Source organism: Amphiura filiformis, chromosome 2 (assembly GCF_039555335.1).
Source record: "Amphiura filiformis chromosome 2, Afil_fr2py, whole genome shotgun sequence".
Taxonomy (NCBI): domain Eukaryota; kingdom Metazoa; phylum Echinodermata; class Ophiuroidea; order Amphilepidida; family Amphiuridae; genus Amphiura; species Amphiura filiformis.
The window spans coordinates 38,808,994-38,832,948 of record NC_092629.1 but is presented as its reverse complement, the minus strand read 5'-3'; the positions used below and the strand labels follow the sequence as shown (position 1 = coordinate 38,832,948).

Here is a 23,955-nt window from a genome sequence, read left to right as displayed (position 1 = left end):
ATTTTAGTGTCTTTAAGAAATAGGTTTGTATCAAGTGCATGGATACTTTAATTTTGTGCACAGTAGTTGTTTATGTTAAGATTTCGTGGCTGTCGTATAATTTTTTCCTACCAAAATTTGAACCACCGTAACCTGTCCCTTATGATATCACTATCGAAGCTGTGCCAAACAAGGATTCCTAATGTCTATACAATGTTATGAAGATAATCAAGATTTCATTATTTTGGCCTAATTTTTTTCTTCTTTTCACTACCAGATGTGACACCGCCAATTATAACCTGTCCGGATGACATCACTATCGAAGCATCACCAAACAAGGATTCTCGCAATGTCACCTGGGATATGCCAAATGTCCTGGATAATTCCGGTAACGAGCCGGGTATTACCGTCATCCCTGCTATCAAGTCACCGTGGGCGTGTCACGGATAGGGACAGTGACTCTTAAGTACATAGCTACAGATGATATGGGCAATACAGCACATTGTAGATTCCAGATAACTGTTGCAGGTGATTTTGTTGGCCTCTATAAGAGCTATTTTGATTTGTTATAAAGATGGCTATATCATGTATTGAGCCAATCAGACATACAGGGTGTCCCAGAATGATCTATACCGGAAAAGATGGAATTATTTAGGTATGAAGGGCATGTCTGTTGGTCATATTGTTTTGCATTTTAAGTTTTACATATATTTAGCTTTTTCAGATTTTTAGATTCTAAAAATTGGGCGTTTCTAGTAGAAGTTATAGACGATTGCGTAAAAATGGTGAATTCCAAGTTTTGACATTGCAACCTATTTTGAAAATCTGTAAAATTACTAACTGTTCAGCACAAAGTTATTTGGAAAATGTTTTGCAGGTATTTTAGCTGTTCCCCGTTCATATTTCCACTAAATAGCCGATATCTATCTATCATTTATGACGTTTCGAAGCAATCATTATATGGAATAAAGGATCTGATCCGCTTGAGCAGCCTAATCCCATTCTTTCTTTGGCGGCAGTTTTGAATATTTTATTGTGGTGTGAGGTCCATGTCATTTGAAATGCTTGCAGGATTTCTGAAAATTCCGGTAGGAATTAATTATGTGTGTTTGGATCAAAAGTTTAAATCAAAATCATGTTCACCATTGTCTTTCATTTTACTTTTAGCATTAGGAACCATAATATTAGTATAACTTGAATTCCAGCAGTTTCATCTTTCTAGTTTTCGTATCTGCTTTGCTTTTCGCTTTCCATTGTTGTTTTGACAGACATTATGTAAACACCTTTGTCTTTAACATATTTGAGAATACAATACGAAATTAGAAGCAAAATAACAGAAAAGAAACGTCAACAATAAAAGAAAAAAAATTAGCTAAAGAATGAGCTCCATGAGTTGATCAAATGTGTTGTGCCATTAACGAGTCGTTTACGCTGGAAATGAAAAGCAGGATTTTCATCGATTTTACATTATTGCATACCACGCCAGAACAAATAAAGGTAGCGTGCTGAAATTAACAGAATAAGTAGGAGACATGTCCAACATCATAATGCAGGTATCAAAAATAGATACACTGCCCGTCTTCTATTTTTAGTTATTTTTGCAAACACGGTATAAATCATTCTGGGACACCCTGTATGATAAGAATAATCAGGACTGCATGATGGGGATTAAGCTTTAAACTGCTAAGAGATAGAAAAACTCTATTCTAATTAGTATTGTTTCTGTATGGCTGTACCTATATCAAATTGTGGGATAGGCTTTTTCGACATGAGTTCATACAGGGTGTCCCAGAATGATCTGTACCGGGAAAGATGGAATTTTTTAGGTATGAAGAACATGTTGAATGGTCATATTGTTTTGCATTTTAAGTTCTACATATAGTTAGCTTTCTCAGATTTTTTTAGTTTTTAAAATTGGACGTTTCTATTAGAAGTTATAGAAGATTGCGTAAAAATGGTGAATTCTAAGTTTTGACAACGCAACCTATTTTGAAAATCCGTAACATTACTAAACCGTTCAGCACAAAGTTATTTGGAAAAAGTTATGCAGGTATTTTAGTTGTGCCCTGTTCATATTTCCACTAAATAGCCGATATCTATCTATTATTTATGACGTAACGAAGCAATCATTATATGGAATTAAGGATTTGTGGCCTAATCCCATTCTCTCTTTGGCGGTAGTTTTAAATATAGTTATTGTGGTGTGAGGTCCATGTCATTTGAAATGCTTGCAGAGATCGAACTGGTTGTGGTACAGAAAAGTCGGCTCCTCAATTTACTGTACAGCAGCGTGGATTTCTTTCAAAACTTACTGGCAAACCGGCAGCTATGTTGAGACGCAAAAGAAGATTCATTAGGCGATAGTGTATAACGTAAAGAAGTTTGACGAAACACGGAACTGTCAGGAATCGGCAGAGTGAAGCTTCAGGTGCTCGTAAGACTGCAAGAACTAGAGCGAACATTGCAGCTGTCCGGCAAGCTTTAAGGCGGGCTTTAAGGCGCAACCCCAACAGTAGTTGTCGTCCGAAAATGCTGTGCCAAACATCCCACGTTCTTCATTTAATCGTGTCGTGCCATTTTTCAAAGGTATCCGAGTCGTTTTTCATCGATTTTACATTATTGCATGCCACGCCAAAACAAATAAAGGTAGCGTGCTGAAATTAACAGAATAAGTAGGAGACATATCCAACATTATAATGCTGGTATCAAAAATAGATACACTGCCCGTCTTCTATTTTTAGTTATTTTTGCAAACACGGTACAAATCATTCTGGGACACCCTGTATAAATGAGTAAGTTTTTAGCGGGTTTGCCGTCGAAAAAGTTTGAACCGGTAAAAGCTTGTATCTGGAGTAGCTCTGACTTCTTAAGGAGGGACCAAAACCTTTTACAAGAGCAGATAGGCAAGGTCTGCTTATTCTCTGTTGAGAAGGGGCAGTAGTCAGTGAACGGCTCTTTTCAGAGCCACCAATCCTTTTACTTTAGGCAGATAGGCGAGGTCTGCTTATTCTCTGTTGACAAGAGGCAGTCTTCAGTGAACTGCTCTTTTTAGTAGGCAAGGGGCGGCATATGTATCTCATTCTTAGGTATTTTGTCCTGAAGAAGTCAGAGCAACTCCTGATGAAAGCTTGACAGACTTTGCAAACTTGTCTGACAGCGAACCTGCTAAAAACTTACTAAAAAAGTCCTTTATCTTCCACAACTTTAGTAAAGTATCAAATGGAATTTACCATTCAATTGTTCAGTTCAGTTCACAGTTTTATTGTTTATTATCTATTCTATTTGAAACCCATACTAAATCTTGCACAGGGGGAGTGTGGATTTCAAATGAAAGAGCCCAGCTAGTTATTATTGATTTGACTGTAAAAGTGTCAATTTGTGTAATTTTGTGCGTGTTGCTAATTTTAAACCATTTCACTTATTTTTTAAATTTGCAATTCTAAGCTTCCAGTGAACTATACACAAAAGGATATTCGCTGGTTGGTATTTTCACGTTCATACATACACGCTATGTAACAGCGCCAGCGTGATTGAGTCGAGAGCCGGGCATAAACAGCGTTTATGCCCGGTGTCCCGATGTTAGATCGCGGGTAGGAAAAGTGCAGGAAAATCGTGCATTTTAGTAACTTTTTTGTTATTATTTTGATGAAATAAGAATCACAAAATGTTCTGGTATGTATGAACGAGGATCATTCATATATTTTCATGACTAAGCGGTTGTTTATGCCCTCGGGCATAGCGGCCCTCGGGCATAAACAACCGCTTAGTCATGAAAATATATGAATGAACCCCTAAGTCACTGCTCAAGACACGAAAAGCATGAAAATAAATTTAGCATGAAAATTTCCACTTTTACAGTAGCACATCAACTTCTAACATTCTTTCCGGTTTTATTTCTTCAGATACCCAACCTCCAGTAATCGATCGCTGTCGCTCCCCTGATCCCATCGTGACCTCTGACCTTGAGACAGAGGCAACCTGGGAGATGCCAAAGTTTTCAGACAACTCTGGTTTTCCTGTCACCGTGTATAAATCTCACGAGTCCGGATCAATATTGCCTGTGGGAGTAACAGAAGTGGAATACTTGGCTATGGATGATGCTGGGAACACAAAGCGATGCCTGATATATATCCGGATTCAAAGTAAGTCTTGTAATTTCAGCTTTTTCTCATATTTTAGCTCAGTTGTGGATGGGGCTTAGGAGGGGGCAAGGGGAAAGCTCCCCCTCCCCTTGGCTATGGATGATGCTGGGAACACAAAGCGATGCCTCATATATATCCGGATACAAAGTAAGTCTTGTAATTTCAGCTTTTTCGCCAGCGTTAGCTGGCTATGATCTAATTCGGAGATCGTCTTTGTTTGCTAAAGAGATTACGGGGTACTAGCATTGGTTTGAATTACTTTGGAACTTTTTATGGTAAAAATATATAATAGACCTGTTATTGGATTTGTAAGAAAAAGAAAGTATGTTTTGCCGTTTCAACGAATGAAAACGAGTGAGAATTTCAAAAGTTATGGTTTGAAGGAAATATGACATTAAAAGTTCATGCCAGGCCTATAATAGTTTCCACAGCATATCAACGAAAGAAAATTATAGAATCCTTGTTATCAGGCGTTCTTAGATTTACATTCGCAGACCTCCTGGAGATCAGCACAGCATGAGATGTGAGTGTATTGATAACATGATTAAAACCTTTATGGACGTAAAAGTCAAAGTAAAAATATCCTATAATCTGTATCGTTTATGGATAAAAATGACTCAAAATGTCATTTATGAAATAATTTATATCTTAAACATCAGTTTTGTCTTTTCAACGGAAAAATTGATGCAATTTCAGGGCCTATTTTTTGATATGGGTATAATTTATATACATGTAGGCCTTCCTATTATAATTGAACAATATCAGTCTTTATACATTTTATAATGTGCTATATTTTAAGTATAAATTGCGAATTAATATAAAATTAATGTGCATGTATAAGGCAAGTAGGATGGCAGTTTTTAGGCAATTAACTAAAAACTGCATTTCTTTATATTAATAATGAGCTAAGGGTAGCCTAAAAGGCAGAAAAGACAAAAGACACAATTTGGAGTAATTAATTGACAGGAAGTTATAGGAGTTGTTTGGTTTGCTGTTTCTGTGTGCATGTTCTCATCATTGATGGTTTGGTGGACTGTCATGAAACATGTGCATGTTCTCATCATTGATGGTTTGGTGGACTGTCATGAAACATGTGCATGTTCTCATCATTGATGGTTTGGTGGACTGTCATGAAACATGTGCATGTTCTCATCATTGATGGTTTGGTGGACTGTCATGAAACATGTGCATGTTCTCATCATTGATGGTTTGGTGGATGTCATGAAACATGTGCATGTTCTCATCATTGATGGTTTGGTGGACTGTCATGAAACATGTGCATGTTCTCATCATTGATGGTTTGGTGGACTGTCATGAAACATGATGGATCATAAAAAAGAGTGATCCTAAAAATGCCACCACCCAAACTAATTACAAGGCATCTTCTGCATTGAAGCTGGCTTTCCCTTTAAAGGGAATTTTTATCTCATATTTTAGCTCAGTTGTGGATGGGGCTTAGGAGGGGGCAAGGGGAAAGCTCCCCCTCCCCTTGGCTATGGATGATGCTGGGAACACAAAGCGATGCCTCATATATATCCGGATACAAAGTAAGTCTTGTAATTTCAGCTTTTTCTCATATTTTAGCTCAGTTGTGGATGGGGCTTAGGAGGGGGCAAGGGGAAAGCTCCCCCTCCCCTTGGCTATGGATGATGCAGGGAACACAAAGCGATGCCTGATATATATCCGGATACAAAGTAAGTCTTGTAATTTCAGCTTTTTGTCCTATTTTAGCTCAGTTGTGGATGGGGCTTAGGAGGGGGCAAGGGGAAAGCTCCCCCTCCCCTTGGCTATGGATGATGCAGGGAACACAAAGCGATGCCTGATATATATCCGGATACAAAGTAAGTCTTGTAATTTCAGCTTTTTGTCATATTTTAGCTCAGTTGTGGATGGAGCTTAGCCGGGGGCAAGGGAAAGCTTCCTCCCTTGGCTATGGATGATGCAGGAACACAAAGCGATGCCTGATATATATCCGGATACAAAGTAAGTCTTGTAATTTCAGCTTTTTGTCATATTATAGCTCAGTTGTGGACAGAGCTTAGGAGGGGGCAAGGGGAAAGCTCCCCCTCCCCTTGGCTATGGATGATGCAGAGAACACAAAGTGATGCCTCATATATATCCAGATACAAAGTAGGTCTTGCAATTTCAGCTTTTTGTCATTTTTAGCTCAGTTGTGGGCGGAGCTTAGGAGGGGGCACAGGGAAAGCTCCCCTCCCTTGGCTATGGATGATGCAGGCAACACAAAGCGATGCCTCATATATATCCGGATACAAAGTAAGTCTTGTAATTTCAGCTTTTTGTCCTATTTTAGCTCAGTTGTGGATGGGGCTTAGGAGGGGGCAAGGGGAAGCTCCCCCTCCCCTTGGCTATGGATGATGCAGAGAACACAAAGGGATGCCTCATATATATCCAGATACAAAGTAGGTCTTGCAATTTCAGCTTTTTGTCATTTTTTTGCTCAGTTGTGGACGGCGCTTAGGAGGGGGGGCACAGGGGAAAGCTCCCCCTCCCCTTGGCTATGGATGATGCAGGGAACACAAAGCGATGCCTCATATATATCCGGATACAAAGTAAGTCTTGTAATTTCAGCTTTTTGTCCTATTTTAGCTCAGTTGTGGACAGAGCTTAGGAGGGGATAAGGGGTTCAGCTCCCCCCTCCCCCTTAGACAAGAAGGTCAAAAGTCAAATTTGGGCTCCACAAGGGTAAAAATAAATCAATAGGTAACATCATAAAACAGAACAAGGTTAATAGGGCTCAGTTGGTTTTGATCTCTTTTGCTCTAGTTGTTATATGGCAAAACTATTCTTTGTTTAAAGTATTTTTGCAAGTGGAACAATTTGAGACATCTTGGATCAAAATCCTTATACTTGGGATTCATTCATTTGTTCGTTTCATTCATTTTAATTGATTAATAATTAATTAATTAATTAATGAAATTAATTGAATAAATAATTAATTAATTAATTAATTACATTCATTCATTCATTCATTCATTATATCATTCATTCATTCATTATATCATTCTATTATTAAAGCCATATTATAACATTTGCTGAGGAGAATGCCCCCCCCAATTTTTTTTAAATTCTGGTTTTTACACGATTGTAATGTACTTTAAGATACTCTGCAAAAATCAAGACTTAGGTGCTGCAGTTTTGTCAAAATCCGAGATTTTGAATAAAACGATGGAACCAGCGCTTTTATTATCATGATGGAAATATAAGTCGAACACGTATGCACAGTACGTACACAGCGTGTGGGATACACACACACCACGAGGATCGTACCGTATTACAACCGCGGGAGTAACATGCATGGGCGCTAGTAGTAAATTCTAATTTTCTATGCTTTACCTCACTTGTTCGGCTCAAAATTAAAAGGGACATATCTGACAGTAAAAGCTAACATTTTATGGAAAATAAATACTTACGGTATCTATTTTTACAGAAATGTTATAATATAACTTTAATTAATTAGTTCATTCATTCATTCATTCATTCATTCAATAATATATCAGGGACCTTAGAATATTTTTACGGTCCCTGATAATTTGACATGCCATTCTTTACAATTTGATACTTGTTGATTCTACTCTGTTCTATGGATGGTATTATTGTAACTGATAACTACTATAAATCATTTGGAACTTTCTGCTTGATATCTCATATTTCTAATCAATTAAATGGGACATGATGAAACCAGCTATAATTCTATATAAATTTAGTCAAACAAAACAGTTTCTGATCTGACATGTTAATTGGTAACCGCATACAGTTTTTTATTAGATTCCTAAAAAACACATAAATTATTCAGGCAAAAGTCTTTATTTTAAAAATCTCAATTTCTGATATAGTGTTTAACTTTAAAAAAGTTTACCGTACATGCTTTAAGTTAACCCATTTTCACACAAAGTATCTGTCAAAATCGTTTTCAAATGTCTTGAAACAATTCCAGGTAAACTAACAGACTCAGGCATGAGAATTTTCCTGCTTTTGCAGGATTTCCTGCTTTTTGTGGTCCAAATTTCCACACTTTCTTTTAATTTCAGCCCGTTTTTGGCCTTTTTAGCCTCATTTCACACGCTTTTTCAGGTTTTTTCATGGATGATCATTCTCATGCATGCAGACTAATAAAGCCGGAATGTATGATTTTGGTCAAATTTATATTTTGTTATTCTTTGCCAAATATTGACAACTGTCAAGGTTTTCTGATCATTTTAAGCCAAAATAATGAGGTAAACCCCCCCCAAAAAAACCCAACCACTTAGCCACTTAGCTGTGTGCTCTTTTGGTGAATTCTCGAAATAAAACCAGTTTTGATCAAAAACTCTTAAATTTGACAGTAATTAAATCACTTCAGGCTTAGTCTTTCACAGGGTACTTGAATACACCATTGGGTATTACAATTTACAATCGTGCAAAAAGTAGAAATTTCAGAAAATATTTAAGGCATCCTTGTGAGCTAGGCCAAATGGTGTCCTATAATGCTCTGTGTAGATTTCAGGCCAGTATCTTGTTTGAGAACATCAACATACAATGGTCGTCTTGATTAGAATAACTTGGATACCACCCCTTCCCTTTTTGAGCAATGGCCAGCAAAGCAGATCCTTCTCAGTTAACTTAGGGAGGTCTCTATATACGTCCAGCGTTAGTTGCTTGCTTTATTGGAGACTGAATTCCAAATGCATCTGACGATCAACTCCCCACAGCCTGTGATCTGTTAGTAGTGCATAAAAGGAAGGTTGATTCATCTAGTGCTTTCATCAGAGAAAATGAATCGCAGAAAATGGTGTAGACAATCAAAACAGATGGTACTTTTACTAGGTATTGTTGACATGTGCCTTCAGGAAAGAAAGTTTCCAATTACTAAGACCTAACTTTTGAGGGCAACATAGGCCAGGTGCGGGGGGGGGGGGTGTGTGCCCCAAAAAGTAGAAAAAAGCCCCTCGTAAAAAACGGGAAAGGAGAAAAGAGAAAAATTAAATTGCGCGTAATTGAGTAGGCCCGTGCCTAAAAAAACTGCACAGTATGTTTTATGGTTATTTTAGGCATTGCTGGAAGGCAGGTCCTCGGCCCAAAAGCATGTGAAAATCATTGTACTGCGAGCCCGCTGATATAAAGCTCTTGACCAGTGTAACATTTAAAATTTTGCAAATTGAGTTCGGGCCCTTTTTTTGTTTTAAAAGCAATGATATAAATGGTGTAAAAATGATGCACCAAATGGCTTCAAATGGACCTTCATTTTGCAAAATTTCCCCCCTCAGATACCCTCTATGTAGGCATTTTCGTAAACAACTGGCCGTTTTCGCTTTTGTTTTGAACACCCATACACTTTATATTGTTTTAAGTAATAACTTAATGATTAGGCCTACAGTAATAGTGAATAATGGTCCAAGAAAGGCTTCGATTGGGCCTTCATTTTCACACATTTCCGAACTTTGTATAACTAAAATTTTACACAATAATAGTGTCAAAATCGTCCACCAAATGGCTTCAATTGGACCTTCATTTTGCAAAATTTTCCAACTTCTGGGGGGGAGGCAACATCCCCTATCAGACACACCCTGCGTATGTATAAAGACGTTGCCCTTTTCTTTATGCTTTAGATACCCGGAACTTTATGTTTAAAGCAATTGAATTTGTACAATAATATTGAAAACTTGTCCACGAATGGGAAATGGGCCGTCATGGTCATTTCACAAATTTTCCGCTCTTTCAAACTCAAATTTTACCCAATAATAGTGTCAAAATGGTCCACCAAATGGCTTCAATTAGGTCTTCATTTTGCAAAAGTTTCTCACTTCTAAGGGGGGGGGTGTCACTCCCAGACACCCCCCTGCGTCGCGCGGTCAAATATTGAAATAGGCCTGATTGGGCTTAAACTTGGGGCAAATCATTCTTGATATAAGGGAAGCATGAAAAAAGTCTACTTGAGGAGGGTCATCAGGGGTCATTTACCATTTGTGGTGTTCACTACCCATATCTTCGGATGATCTATTTGGTACCGCTGTATTTGTTTTACTTCTGTTACCACAAGTGATCGCTGAAAGCAAGCGAGAACCTAGAACCCCTTATAAAGAAGAATTTGTGGTGGAAGATTTCAGCCAGTTTAACTCTCTTCATGTGGGTGTCGACTGCAGACAACATGTTTCAAATTTTTTTTTTAATTCAAAAATTTCAGAGATGTAAATTTTCATGACCATATTTGGAATCAGCATGAAAAATGCATTAAAATGAGTACAAACAAGCCTAGTATTGGTTCAGTAGTTCTTAAGATAGCTCTTGATATATTGAGAAAATATTTCAAAACTTGAACTTTTTCTGTTGAAGCGCATGGCTAGCATGCAGAGCATTAAGTTGTCTGTAGAATATCGCTCATTTATATGCTCATTAACAAAACAGGTATAAGTTAAAACAGAGACCATTTATGGTTTAAACAAATGCAATTTTTCGGGCGTAATTGATGGAGAGTGTCTGCGGAATGGTCATATTCAAGAGCGCCATCACCGCAGCCCTCAGACCCAGCGAGCCGCCGGTTGCTCAAGATTAATCTATAAATGGTTATACAAATCCAGCGACGCATAGTAATCGGTAAACATGATAGGTCAACAATACTTGAACCAAGCGGAATACTATATACACAGTGTTTGGCGTTGCCACCGCGTTAAATCTCCGTTGTAATATTTGCATAAATAGCACTTAATTTGATTTCGATTGGAGGTCACTACACAATGGTGAATCGATTGCCAGGCGAATCAAAGCGAAAAAACAAATATGGCGTTGCTGTCGAGTGTCGACCGAAAAACGCGGTAGATCGGTTCTCTCAGTTTGGACATCTCGCCTAAACTTGATCTTCCTCATACCAAGCTGCACCCACCCACCAAGTTTGAGGAACAGGCTACCCCAGTCTCCGAGTAAATAGGCGGACAGACAGACTCACAGAGGCACAGAGTCACAGACAGACAGAGTCACAGACTACCAGTATTATTATATAGATGTTGAAGACAGTTTGAGCACGCTGGTGTAACAACTATTCAATAAATTAAGAGACTTTATTTTTGCATGCTGGGGCTGCTCATAATTGATGGCCAACATTATTCCCACTAGACGTTAGAATAAAATATTAAATCAAAAATACCAGTGGCGTGCCGTTGCCGCTCCTACCCCGGGTGCTGGTGCAATTTTGCTGCCCCCTTCAACATCCTGAAAAGGTTGACCTAATTTTTTTTTTTTTTTTTAAAAAGTGAAGAGCAAAAAAAAGGGATAATAAGAGCTTGCAACCTAAAAAAAAAAATCAATCATTTTTGACAATTTTACGCCCTCTTTTGTTTGATAATTGTTTTTGCCACCCCTTCCTTTTCTCTGCCCCCCGCCTTTACCCTTGGGGCTGGAACCCCAAAGCCCCCCATATGTGCATGAATACTTAAGCCGCATGGCTACTGTTCTGCTGATTACTAATATTATAAAAAAACCATTTGGTATCTCATATTTCTAATCAGTTGAGTGGGACATGCTTGCTTGGAAATTAGCCGTAATTCTATATACCGTCATAGCACGTAGGATAAACATCTGTGCTCATATTAAATATCCGAGATGAAATTAAGTCAAATTGAACTAATTAATTGAAGTGGTAATGATTTTGTTGCAGGGTTTGGTGTGTTAAATTGTATACACAAGTGAAGTTTAATTTCCATTTATTTCTCATTTCTCAGTTTCAATAAGCGACATGGGCATTTCAAAGTTGTAAAGAATTGTTGGACGGTTTTGGCAGTTTTGGGAAACGTTGAATTCTGACCTATCGGGTTATCATTTATTCATTTTTAAATGAATAAACAGTAATTATTTATTCATTTCATTTTCATTTAATAATGCTATCATTAAAATATCTTAAATAATTAATTTGTAAGATAATCATATTTTTTCATTTTTTAATTCCTATTTTGTAGTAAAACATTTTCAACAAGATTTTTTACGGACAAAATATCATTTTCCTGATAGGTCAGAGTTAAATATGTACCAGAAGTGTCAAAACTGTCCCACAATGCATTGCAAATTTTATGCAGTATAAGGCTTATTAACTGTCATTTTTTTCTGGTCATACTCGTTTGGGGGTTCCGGCCTTTCACAGCCATTTACCACCCACTTATTAATACCCTCCTTGATTGGTTCAAAATTGGACACATTCATTTTGGCCTATCGGCAGGTAGTTCTTATGGTTTTAACCCTCATTTTTTTTCTGGTCATACTCTTTACTAAGGGGAGTAGGTGGATGGGGGTTTGGGCTTGCCACTGCCATTTACCACCTATGTGTGACAACCACTTTTATTTAGAGTGCCCTACATATTTGACATTATTATGTTTTGTTGAGTTTGATCCAAGTGTGTGAAAATATTGGATCCAAACATAATAATGATGAAATTGGATGCTTTAATTATGCCCAATATTAATTGGTCACGCTATGAGTTATAAAATATTGGATTCGACTATTATGTCTTGTCTTGAATACTATCTATGTGTATATTATCACACGAGTTGGGCACAGCCCAACGAGTGTGATAACTCACTTATACATTGGTTACAAACATATATCAACTTGTTCCCCCTCATTATCACTTATACATTGGTTACAAACATATATCAACTTGTACCCCCTCATTATCACTGTAAGTGTCTGATAACACACTTATACATTGGTTACAAACATATATCAACTTGACAGGTGGTCTGATAACACACTTATACATTGGTTACAAACATATATCAACTTGACAGGTGGTCTGATAACACACTTATACATTGGTTATATCAACTTGTACCCCTCATTATCACTGTAATTGATGTTATATTCACAGGTGGTCTGACAGTTCTGTGTGTTCCCTGTGGTGTGCTCCCAAGGATTATCATTGCTGGAGTGAATAGTATGATATCAGATATATTCCCTCCACTTTCAGCACACTCTTTGAGTGAATTTCCTCCGCTTCATATCACAAAACACCGCATACCAATGTATAAATAATAATACGCAATGTCTGTCTGTCTGTGTGTATGTCTATCTGTCCGCCAATTTTCTCGGAGACTAGGGGTCGCACGTTCCTCATACTTGGTGGGTGGGTGCATCTTGACCCAAGACAGAACAAGTCTGTTTTGGTTATTGGGTCAAGGTCAATTGAGGTCATACAGGGGTCATCTGGGGTCAAATTTTGCAAAAACTGTTAGATGGGCACGGAACTTGGTGGGATACAGTCACCATTCAGAGCCAAATTTTGAAAAGTTCATTTTGGGTTGGCATGAAACTTGATGGGCATAGTCATTGTTCAGAGTCAAATTTTGAAAAGGTCATTTCAGGTCACCAGAGGTCAAATTAGTAAAAAACTGTTGTATGGGCATAAAACTTGGTGGGTACAGTCAAATTTTGGGAAGGTAATTTTGGGGTCACCAGGGGTCATCTGAGGTCAAATTAGTAAAACTGTTGTATGGGCATACAATTTCGTGGATAAAGTCACCATTTAGAGCCAAATTTTAGGAAGGTCATTTCTGGGTCACCATGTGTCATCTGAGGTCAAATTGCCATATGCAACATTTAGAGCCAAATTTTGGGAAGGTCATTTCGGGGGATCATCTGAGGTCAAATTAGGAAAAACTGTCGTATGGGCATGAAACTTGGTGGCTACAGTCACCATTCAGAGCCAAGTTTGAGAAAGGTCATTTCAAGTCACCAGGGGTCATCTGAGGTTAAATTAGTAAAAACTGTTGTATGGGCATGAAACTTAATGGGTACAGTCACCATTTAGAGCCAACTTTTGGGAAGGTCATTTTGGGGTCGCCAGGGGTTATCTGAGGTCAAATAATATAAATTGTCGTATGGGCATAAAACTTGGTGGGAACAGTCACCATTTAGCGCCAAATTTTTGAAAGGTCATTTAGGGGTCATCTAGGGGTCATCTGAGGTCAAATTAGTAAAAACTGTTGTATGGCATGAAACTTGGTGGGTACAGTGATCACCATTTAGAGCCACATTTTGAGAAGGTCATTTTGGGGTCATCTGAGGTCATCAAATTTTCATATGGCCATGAAACTTGGTGGGTACATTCAACATTTAGAGCCAAATTTTGGGAAGGTCATTTTGGGACACCAGTGGTCATCTGAGTTCAAATTAGTAAAAACCACTGTATGGACGTGAAACGTTATGGGTACAGTCATCATTTAGAGCTTAATTTTGAGAAGGTCATTTCAGGGTCACCAGTGGTCATCTGAGGTCAAATTAGTAAAACTGTCGTATGGGCTTGAAACTTGGTTGGTACAGTCACCATTCAGAGCCAAATTTTAGAAAGGTCATTTCGGGTCACCAGGGGTCATCTGAAGTCAAATTAGTAAAAACTGTTGTATAGGCATAAAACTTGGTGGGTAAAGTCACCATTTAGAGCCAAATTTTGGGAAGGTCATTTCTGGGTCGCCAGTGGTCATCTGAGGTTAAATTGTCATATTGACATGAAACTTGGTGGGTACATTCAACATTCAGAGCCAAATTTTGGAAAGGTCATTTTGAGGTCACCAGGGGTCATCTAGAAAAGGGCGTCCTTGTTATACCAGAGGGCCAAAAATTAGAAACCTGTTCAGGCGGTATAGGTCACGCGACACGTGACGTTAGAAAATGGAAAAAATACAAGGTTGACAACCCCATTCAAAATAGACAGTTAGCAGTTATGAAATACACAAATTGTATAATAAATGATCAAATGTACAAACAATTATTTACAATTACACATACATCAATATAGCAATGAAAACTATGAATTGAGAAATATTGTCCATAAAGTATGATGACTAGGGCTCAACCAAAATGGCATTTTAACCATTTATGTCACCTTTCCTTGTGGTGGCTGCACCACCTGTGGGAGTGGGACATACCCTCTACCCTGTGGGTCCTGAAACCACGATGTAATACATTTTGATGCCTTTTTTGACTATTTACGTCACCTTTATGTGGAACAGCTGTCCCCTCTCCCTTCGCCCCACTGAGGGAGATTAAGGTAATGTCTTCCATAGGGGGTGTATGGATTTTTTTACATGACATTTGCAGCTGTGCTACCTGTGGGAGTGGAACATACCCTCTACCCTGTGGGTCCTGACCACCATGATATAATACATTGTTAGGCCTTTTGACCATTTATGGCACCTTTCTATTGTGCACTTGCCCCCCCCTCCCCTTCGCCTCCCTTTGGAATCGCCACTGTGGGAAATTAAGGTCATGTCTTCCATAAGTGGTGTATGGATTACATGACATTTGCAGTTAAAGACACTATCAGTCATTGGTGGCACCAGGGATAAGGGCAGGTAAAAAGGAGGCAAGACAGCATTCACTGGGCCTGTCGGAGTGTGACATCCCCTCTACTCTATGTGTCCTGGCCACCATGATATGTTACATAATTTTTAGGCCTTTTTTACCATTCCAGTGTGAATGTTGCCTTGTCTCCCTTTTATCCCTGGTGTCATCACTGACTGATAGTATCTTTAACTGGTCATGTAATCCATACACCCATGACCTTAATCTCCCACACAGTGGCGATTCCAAGATGGGGGGAAAAGGGGGAGGGGGAAGCTGCACCATCTGTAGGACATTCCCCTACCATGTGGGTCTTGGCCACCATGATAATTATATCCTGCCCACCATGATATGTTACATTTTAGGCCTTTTTTACCATTTATGCCACCTTTCCCCCGTGAAAGTTGCCTTGCCTCCTTTTTGTGGCGCCCTCTACGGAGGGGCCACATATAGGCATGTACTTTGTGAATAGCTTCTAATTTCACTCTTGCTAGATTTACTCCTTAATTGTTTTGCTAAAATTATGCCCAGCTCAGAAATAAAACCACAATATGCTAGGATTTTATTTTATTATTGTTTTCTGATATGCACGGGATAAAATGATGTGTGTATATTCTTTGTTTAAAATACAAAATTAATGGACTTATAAAAACACCAAATAACCCGTGACCTTTGTATGGTTTAAACCAGTTTACCGCCTCTTAGAACCCGATAGACGGTGACATTTGACCATTCTAATTATGTATGTTTTGAACATGTTTGCACATGAACTAGTTGTTTACAGTGTGAAGAATCTACAACATGCTCATCTATCAGGGCACAGTTCTTTAACCCCAATACATGTGTGCATTCATTGAATGACCTTTGAAAATGTGAGTACAAAAACTCATACTTTGCAACTTAAGGTCAAATTTTGCACTATGATTGTTTAATTGAGGTTATTGATAATATGCCACTGGATGAGGCCATTGTGGTCCATAGTGATTGCACGCGGTGCACATAATCCTTAAACCAACACCAATTAATTATAGTTGACCAACACAACCACTGACCAATCATGAAATCACTAATTGGTTTATGACTTTATGTGCTTGAATCGACTGCTAACTGATTGTGACCAAAGATATTAGAAGCTCAGTATCTTTGTGGTGACTATCTCTGATAAAAAACATTAATTAACGAAAATCAGTTCTGGTCAGCAGAGAAAGGAATAAATTCGGAAGACATGACTGTGTTGAAGGTCAGAAGTGTATTTGCAAAAATAATATTCATTGTAATGCCTAACTGCTGGGAAGGGTTCCTAGCAAGGTTAAGTGAAAGAAACCCCACTGGCTATTTTGTCTGTTTAAATTAGATTTCTATGACGTTATTTTGTTATTTATTAATTAATTTTTAGCAGAATTAATAACATAAAAATGTGCTGTGCCCGTTTCATGAAGAATAACGATCGATCTTACCCTTGATTTAACAGGTCTGTCAATTTCTTGGTATTGTTTGATATGAAAGGAGGGTATGATTGTTTTGTATTAGTTTAAGTATTTCCTAGCCTCTCTTAGCCACATGGTTGGCTACAAAAGACACAGAGTATACCTTAGGATAAACTGGCATGAGTCGCCACCCCAAGTTTTCAACATTTCAGGATTGTTTCTGGACGGAGGTCGGGTGAAAAACGAAATTACGCTTACATGACTTTGTCGAAATTAAATCAGTGTGACAAGAATGAGTGTATAGATGACTAGGGGAAGCTTACTTATTTGTGTCTTCTAGTTATCCATCATATACCCCAGGCCCTGCATAACGAAATTCAACAATATTCAATATCCAAAGCAATATCCTCACTACAATAGGCTCCCAAAACAGAACTCCGACCCCACATAATCATAAATTGACACGAAAGCTTCATTCCATGAAGCATTTCTCTCAGATTTGATCATCTTCTACTCTTCCCTAAAAAATCATTATAATACCAAATCTAATCACCATGGAATTCACCATATCCCGTCCAGCTCACATTGGACGCCACATTCCTTTTTTAAAGGAATTTTTATTATCTCTGGTGTCATCACTGACTGATAGTATTTTTAACAATAACAGCAAAGGTCATGTAGTCCATACACCTGCTATGGAAGATATGACCTTAATGCTCTGCATGCTAGCCATGCGCTTCAACGGAAAAAATTCAAGTTTTGACATTTTTTCTCAAAATATCAAGAGCTATCTTAAGAACTACTGAACCAATACTAGGCTTGTTAGTACTCATTTTAATGCATTTTTCAAGCTGATTCCAAATATGGTCATGAAAATTCACATTTCTGAAATTTTTGAATTAAATTTTTTTTTTTTAAACATGTCGTCTGCAGTCGACACCAGCGTGAAGAGAGTTAATCTTCGCTTTGACAGTGTCAATTACAAGGCGGGGGAAGGGGAGGGAGCAGCTGAACCACATGTAGGACAGTCCCCATACCCTGTGGGTCTTGGTCACCACGATAGGCTAAATTTGTAGGCCTTTTAGACCATTTACATCGCTTTCTGTGGCCAGCCCTCCCCTTCCCCAACCCTTTGGAATCGCCACTGTGTGGGAGAATAAGGTCATGACTTTCATAAGGGGTTTATGGATTACATGACATTTGTGGGTCAAGACACTATCAGTCATTGGTGGCACCAGGGATAAGGGCAGGTAAAAAGGAGGCAAGACAGCATTCACTGGGCCTGTGGGAGTGTGACATCCCCTCTACCATGTGGGTCCTGGCCACCATGATATGTTACATTTTTAGGCCTTTTATGATCATATATGACACAGAAATAATTGACATAACAGGAACAGTTTTGTATGGTTTCTTATTATATTTAATTATGTTATTCTTGATTAAGCAAGTAAACATACTAAAGGTTTTGTCATAAAATATATTAGGGCTCATATTGAAATACCCTACCACGCTTTCACACAGAAAGAAGGCAGGATTCCCCTCGCTAAGCGTGCGACTCAGGAAAGCTCGGTCATAAAACGGATGGATTATGTGCATCAGTGATACTGCCTTTTGAAGTGGTCTGGTGACAAGGATTATCATAAAAGTTTATCAAAGATATTGATTGTTGAACTAATTGAACTAATCGGCTCATCGCACAACCCAGGAAAGCGTGCTCCTAATTTAAGTGGCTAATTGCAGTGTTATAATCACACAGGATTTTAACAAAAGAAGGCTAGCACAGGAAAGCTGCAGGATGGCGCACACCTTCCTGTGTAAGGGAATTTCAATATGAGCCCTTAGTGTCTAGATATACACAACATATAATAACTGATAAACTGCACAAACAATTTACAATTACACATACATGTACATCAACATGGAAATGAAATATTGTCCATAAAGTATGATGACTAGGGCTCAACCGAAATGGCTTTTGTTTACCAATCCAATATTCGATATTGATTTTATATTATCGGCCGATATCCGATCCGATCCAAAATCGGTGAAAAAAAATCCAATATTTATTTATTTTATTTTTCAAAGTTTTTTGCAACTTTTGAGAATCACTGGACCTATTCTGAAGTGGTAGGATAATTCACAGTTAATTTGAAGGAAAAAAAAATGCAAAAAAATTACGAACAAATTAGATTGCCAAACCATTAACTAATGTTTACCTCGTCAATTATTACCTATTATAGATGCATTGGTTTTCCATGCATTTAAAAAAATTGATGTTTTTTTTACCGATAGCCGATCCAATACCGATATCAAAAATATTGGGCCGGTGCAATATCGGATCCGATTATCGGCTGAGCCCTAGCAGAAGCAATAACAAAAGGTTTTAATTTGATTATTTTGAGTGTTAAAGAGTAAAGAGTACAACAGATGGAGATGGAATGCAAGAAACATGGTTGAATCAAAACTTAACCTATATATACAGTCATATGGCATGCAAAACAGACACTTCATAAATCTGGACGGGGGGGGGGGGGGGACTCGAATATGAAAGTGACGTACCTGTGCCCACCAGCGTACGAGACTAGGGGTCTATCAGTGTAGAAATGTTCATTCGGCAATGTCAAAAATGGGGTGATTTTGTATGGGAACGCCCAAAATTTCACATTATTAACAATCAAAATATCTTTTGCCCAATTATACAGTACAAAATAGACAAAATTCACTCAAAATGTGTGTGAAGCACGCCGAAATTTCAATTTTGAGGACTAATTGTTCAAAAAAGGGGGTCATTCAGTGTAGGCTACTGTAAAAAATGGGGTCATTGGGTGTAGGATTTTCCAAAAATAATGGGGTCATTTCATGGGCACATGTCGTATGTCAATATATGGGAGTCCCCGTCCCCGGATCTGGACCAGCCAACATACATGCATGCACATAAATAGCAAATCAAGAGAGCTTAGTGTGAGAACCAATTATGGCCAAATTAGCCGAAGGTGGTCAGAAATAAGAAGGTACACATGTACTGTCAGGTATGTATTTGACCAAATATAGGAAAGTATAGCCAAACATAGCCAAGTATATGGCCAAGTATAGGGAAGTATGACCAAAACATAGCCAAGCATATGGGCAAGTATAGGGATGTATTGCCAAACATAGCCAAGTATAATAGTGACCAAGTATAGAGAAGTATGGCTAAATTTTTTCATGGATGGTCAGGCATAGGCAAAGATGGTCAAGGATTAGCAATTGTGGGCAAATGGATGGTCAAGTATAGGCAAGTATGGACAGGTAAAACTCATTACGTTTCACTACCTGGAGAGAATTGATAACAAATTGAATTCCCTCCTGAGGTTCGTATCTGTCAATGAGTTGACCAGATCACAAGGATGCCATATAGCTATAGGCAGTATATAACACAAATGGGTCAATGAGTTACATAAAAATGACCTTGTGTGGTATTTAGTTCCCAGGAAGTGAGTTTTGCCTGATGCAATTTGTGGTTAAATGTTGATCCCTCACTACAAGAGTTATTTATACCGTCGATTTGGTTGAAAAAGGAGGTGAGACATGATCAAATCTCTCCAGGTAACAAAACGTAATGAAAGATGATCAATTATAGGCAAGGTCATCAAAGTCCCGGTTAGTCAATATAGGCAAGTGTGACCAAACATAGCCATGGTTGGTCTGTTAGGCCCTTCGCACTTGATTATTAGTTTCTTGTTTACCGCCCGTGTCAAAAATTGAAAATCTCAAAATAATTATTTTATTTTTATTTCTAATTTTCTCCTTAAAAATAACTTTCAACTACTTCTACTTGCCATTTTCCGACTTTAATAATATAAACAATAATGATGAATGAACAAAGAGTACAACTCCACCTTCACTTATTTAGAAAATCAAATATTGTTGTGAAATAATTAAATGCCCGCTCTAGTCAAAATGAGTCAATAGTTGCTTGTAATAGTTCAAACTAAATAAAGAAAATAAAAGATAATTAATAATTAAAAGTCACCTTGTCCCTTTTTCAAAATCTTTAACAGGAAACTAATAAATAATCAAGTGCGTATGGCCTTATGGAAAACTATGGAGAAAGGTGGTTGTGTATCTATAGACAAGTATAGACAAACATAGCTCTATGAAGAAGACCTCTCACACCCACCCCCTATGCATTCCTACCAAGTCAAACTCATGATTACATCATAGTGGTGGTAATCATAGCCTCAAATTTGCCTATGAATCATGATTTTATACATTTTTCTGTCCACCAATTGTCCTCATTGGGATGTTCTCTTCTTGATTTTCTCTTTTACACAAATTACAGCGTGGACATTTTACTTTGTCTAATAAAAACCCAGAAAGGGTATACAGAAATGGATTGATGGTGGAATTGATTGGCAGTGCCAATGTTGCTATCCAGACATAAGCCGTAGGGCTTACTTCCACCGCACCAGCCTGGACAAGAATCGATAATATCCCAACGGGTACCCAGCAACACATGTCAGTAAGGACTAGAGCTGACATTCTCAAGGCCATGCGCCTCTCATCTTTTAAAGCTTGTGAACGTCCAGAAGCTTGGGTGGTTTTTTTAGCAGTAACAAAAATGGATATGTAACAGAAAGCTACTACTATGAAGCAAACAAGGTTTAGACCTGTGAACATACCAAGTGAAAAATACATAGACACTTTGCTGTAAGCAAGTGTACTATTCAACTTGAAATCGCCAAGGATAGTGTCACGATGAGGGTCATATTTGATCTCTACCTTGGTGTCATTGTAAATTTTGAATTTGAAATTGGAAGTCCAACACAGACTTCCGACATGGCATAGGTATCAGAATCTACTTTTGATATTGTAAAAACTGTGACACTTAACCCGATCGCTAGCAACCATAGGATGGCCAAAAGTGACCGAGCTAATCTGGTACCCAAGCGGCGGCTCCCAAATGGATACTTAATGCCCAAAAACCTGTCTATGCTTATTAATGTTATGAAGAAAGCCGATGCCTCACTAGATAATACAGATAAGGCTCCAGCAAACCTGCACAACACACTTCTTAGCCAAGATTCAGAATTTGATGGAAAATAATCAGTATAATATGCATCTACTGAAAGCAAAATGATCAGATAGATGCATTGTGAGATCAGATATGGAGAGGTTTGTGATCAGAAGAAATTGGACCTTGTTACTTTCTTTTCTGTGTCTAAATTTTGTGCAAAGAGTAGCTATATTTCCAAAAATGCCAAAGATACTTATAAACCACATAATAATTCGAAGGGAGTCCAAGTTTAACAGGCGCTTGCATGTTAGGAATGGAGAAGGTGGCTCATCATTTTCACACTGGACAGATGACGATAACAACATATTGCAGCACTAGTGACTAACAAAGTGACATTTTCATTGAGGCTGGAAACTCTTCACTGCGTATCCATAGCAGAGGGTTTTCTCTCAAGTTAAGTCTTTCTAAAGAGGTACTCCCTGATAGTGTTGGAATTTGATTCAGATAATTCAGTGAAAGATTTAAAAGTTCTAAATGAATCAAGCTGTGAAAAATGTTCTTTGGAAGATAATGAAATTGGTTGTGATCAAGATTCAGAGAATTAAGCTGGGATTGGTTTGTGAATGTGTCATTGTGTAGAAAGGAGAGAATATTATGTGAAAGGAACAGATGTTGTAGGTTCCTTAATGGTGCGAAGGCAGTGGAAGCTATCTGACATATTTCATTGTGAGACAGGTCTAACTCATTGACACTTGTCAGTCCTGTAAACACACCAGGCTCTATCTCACCTAATGCATTATGAGACAGGTGTAACCCAACCAGACCTGTCAGCCCTGTAAATACACCAGGCTCTATCTCACCTAATGCATTATGGGACAGGTGTAACCCAACCAGACCTGTCAGCCCTGTAAATACACCAGGCTCTATCTCACCTAATGCATTATGGGACAGGTCTAACCTACCCAGACTTGTTAGTCCTGTAAACACACCAGGCTCTATCTCACCTAATGCATTATGGGACAGGTGTAACAAAAACAGACGTGTCAGTCCTGCAAACACACCAGCTATCTCACCTAATGCATTGTTACTCAGATTCAATATTCCTAATCTGCTGCCAAACCATGCAAATGCCCCTGGTTCAATATAATGCAAAGAACTGTTAGACCAATCTAACTCCATTGCATCATCAGGTGGGTACTTCACTTGCATCACAGACACCCTCCCATCTGTGCAGTTATTGATTATAGTGACATCATCCAAGGTACATGTACATTCAGGTGGGCATTCCGTGTGACATTTTATAATTTCATCATACCTTCCAACATCTACAAGTACACATTGAATTATGTTGCTGTTATTTTGTCCATTGACAATCATATGTTTGCTTCCTATAGATAAAATCAAATAGAACACCACTATATAGCATTGGAGTTTACACAGCATCATGCTGGGATGGGTATTTGTTGTCATGATGACAAAAGGGTGGTTGTGGTAAAGGTATACTTGTCTCTGCTGCTGAGGTCAAGGGTCAATCCTGGATTGGGCTACTTCCTGAAGGGTATTGAAAATGAAAAACAGATAATGATAATAATAATAGCACCAACAACAAATAATGATAATAATAATAATGATAACAGCAACAACAACACAACGATGCTATGACACTAACACTAACAACAACACCAACAATAATAATACAATTACAATGACGCGATGCTTAATACCACACCAAAGTCTTTAAGCGCTTACAAACTAGCAAAACAGCATAAATAAAAGAAAACGATACAAAAATACACATGTAAAGAGCTTATATATATGACTGCTTTTTAAACAAATGAGTTTTTAGAGACGATTTGAATTGGTTAATAGTCTGAGCGTTTTTTTTTTTTTTTTAAGTTCTGAAGATGAACGCGAGTTCCTGGTTGGTTTGTATCAGATAGTCGGTAGATCCAATGTTATTTGGTAATATTGATGGATTCAATTCAGTTTTCTGCTCTCCTCGTGTACAGCTGTGAAGAATTGGGTATATCAAGAATGAGAGTGCTCTGCCCTTCCAAAAGTATGGCAAGCTACCAATCCAAAGTATGG

At 38.2% G+C, this 23,955-nt stretch overlaps 1 protein-coding gene across 1 annotated transcript in view; it reads left to right on the top strand.

Moving 5' to 3' along the window:
• The first annotated feature begins 352 nt into the window (after positions 1–352).
• The window catches only part of LOC140140581 (sushi, von Willebrand factor type A, EGF and pentraxin domain-containing protein 1-like), a 74,231-nt gene continuing 50,628 nt past the window's right edge, over positions 353–23,955 (top strand). The window contains exons 1-2 of the mRNA XM_072162340.1: positions 353–507; positions 3,882–4,121. Of these exons, the coding sequence (XP_072018441.1) occupies positions 465–507; positions 3,882–4,121 (283 nt within the window). The 5' untranslated portion in view covers positions 353–464. The remainder of the gene's footprint in view (positions 508–3,881; positions 4,122–23,955) is intronic.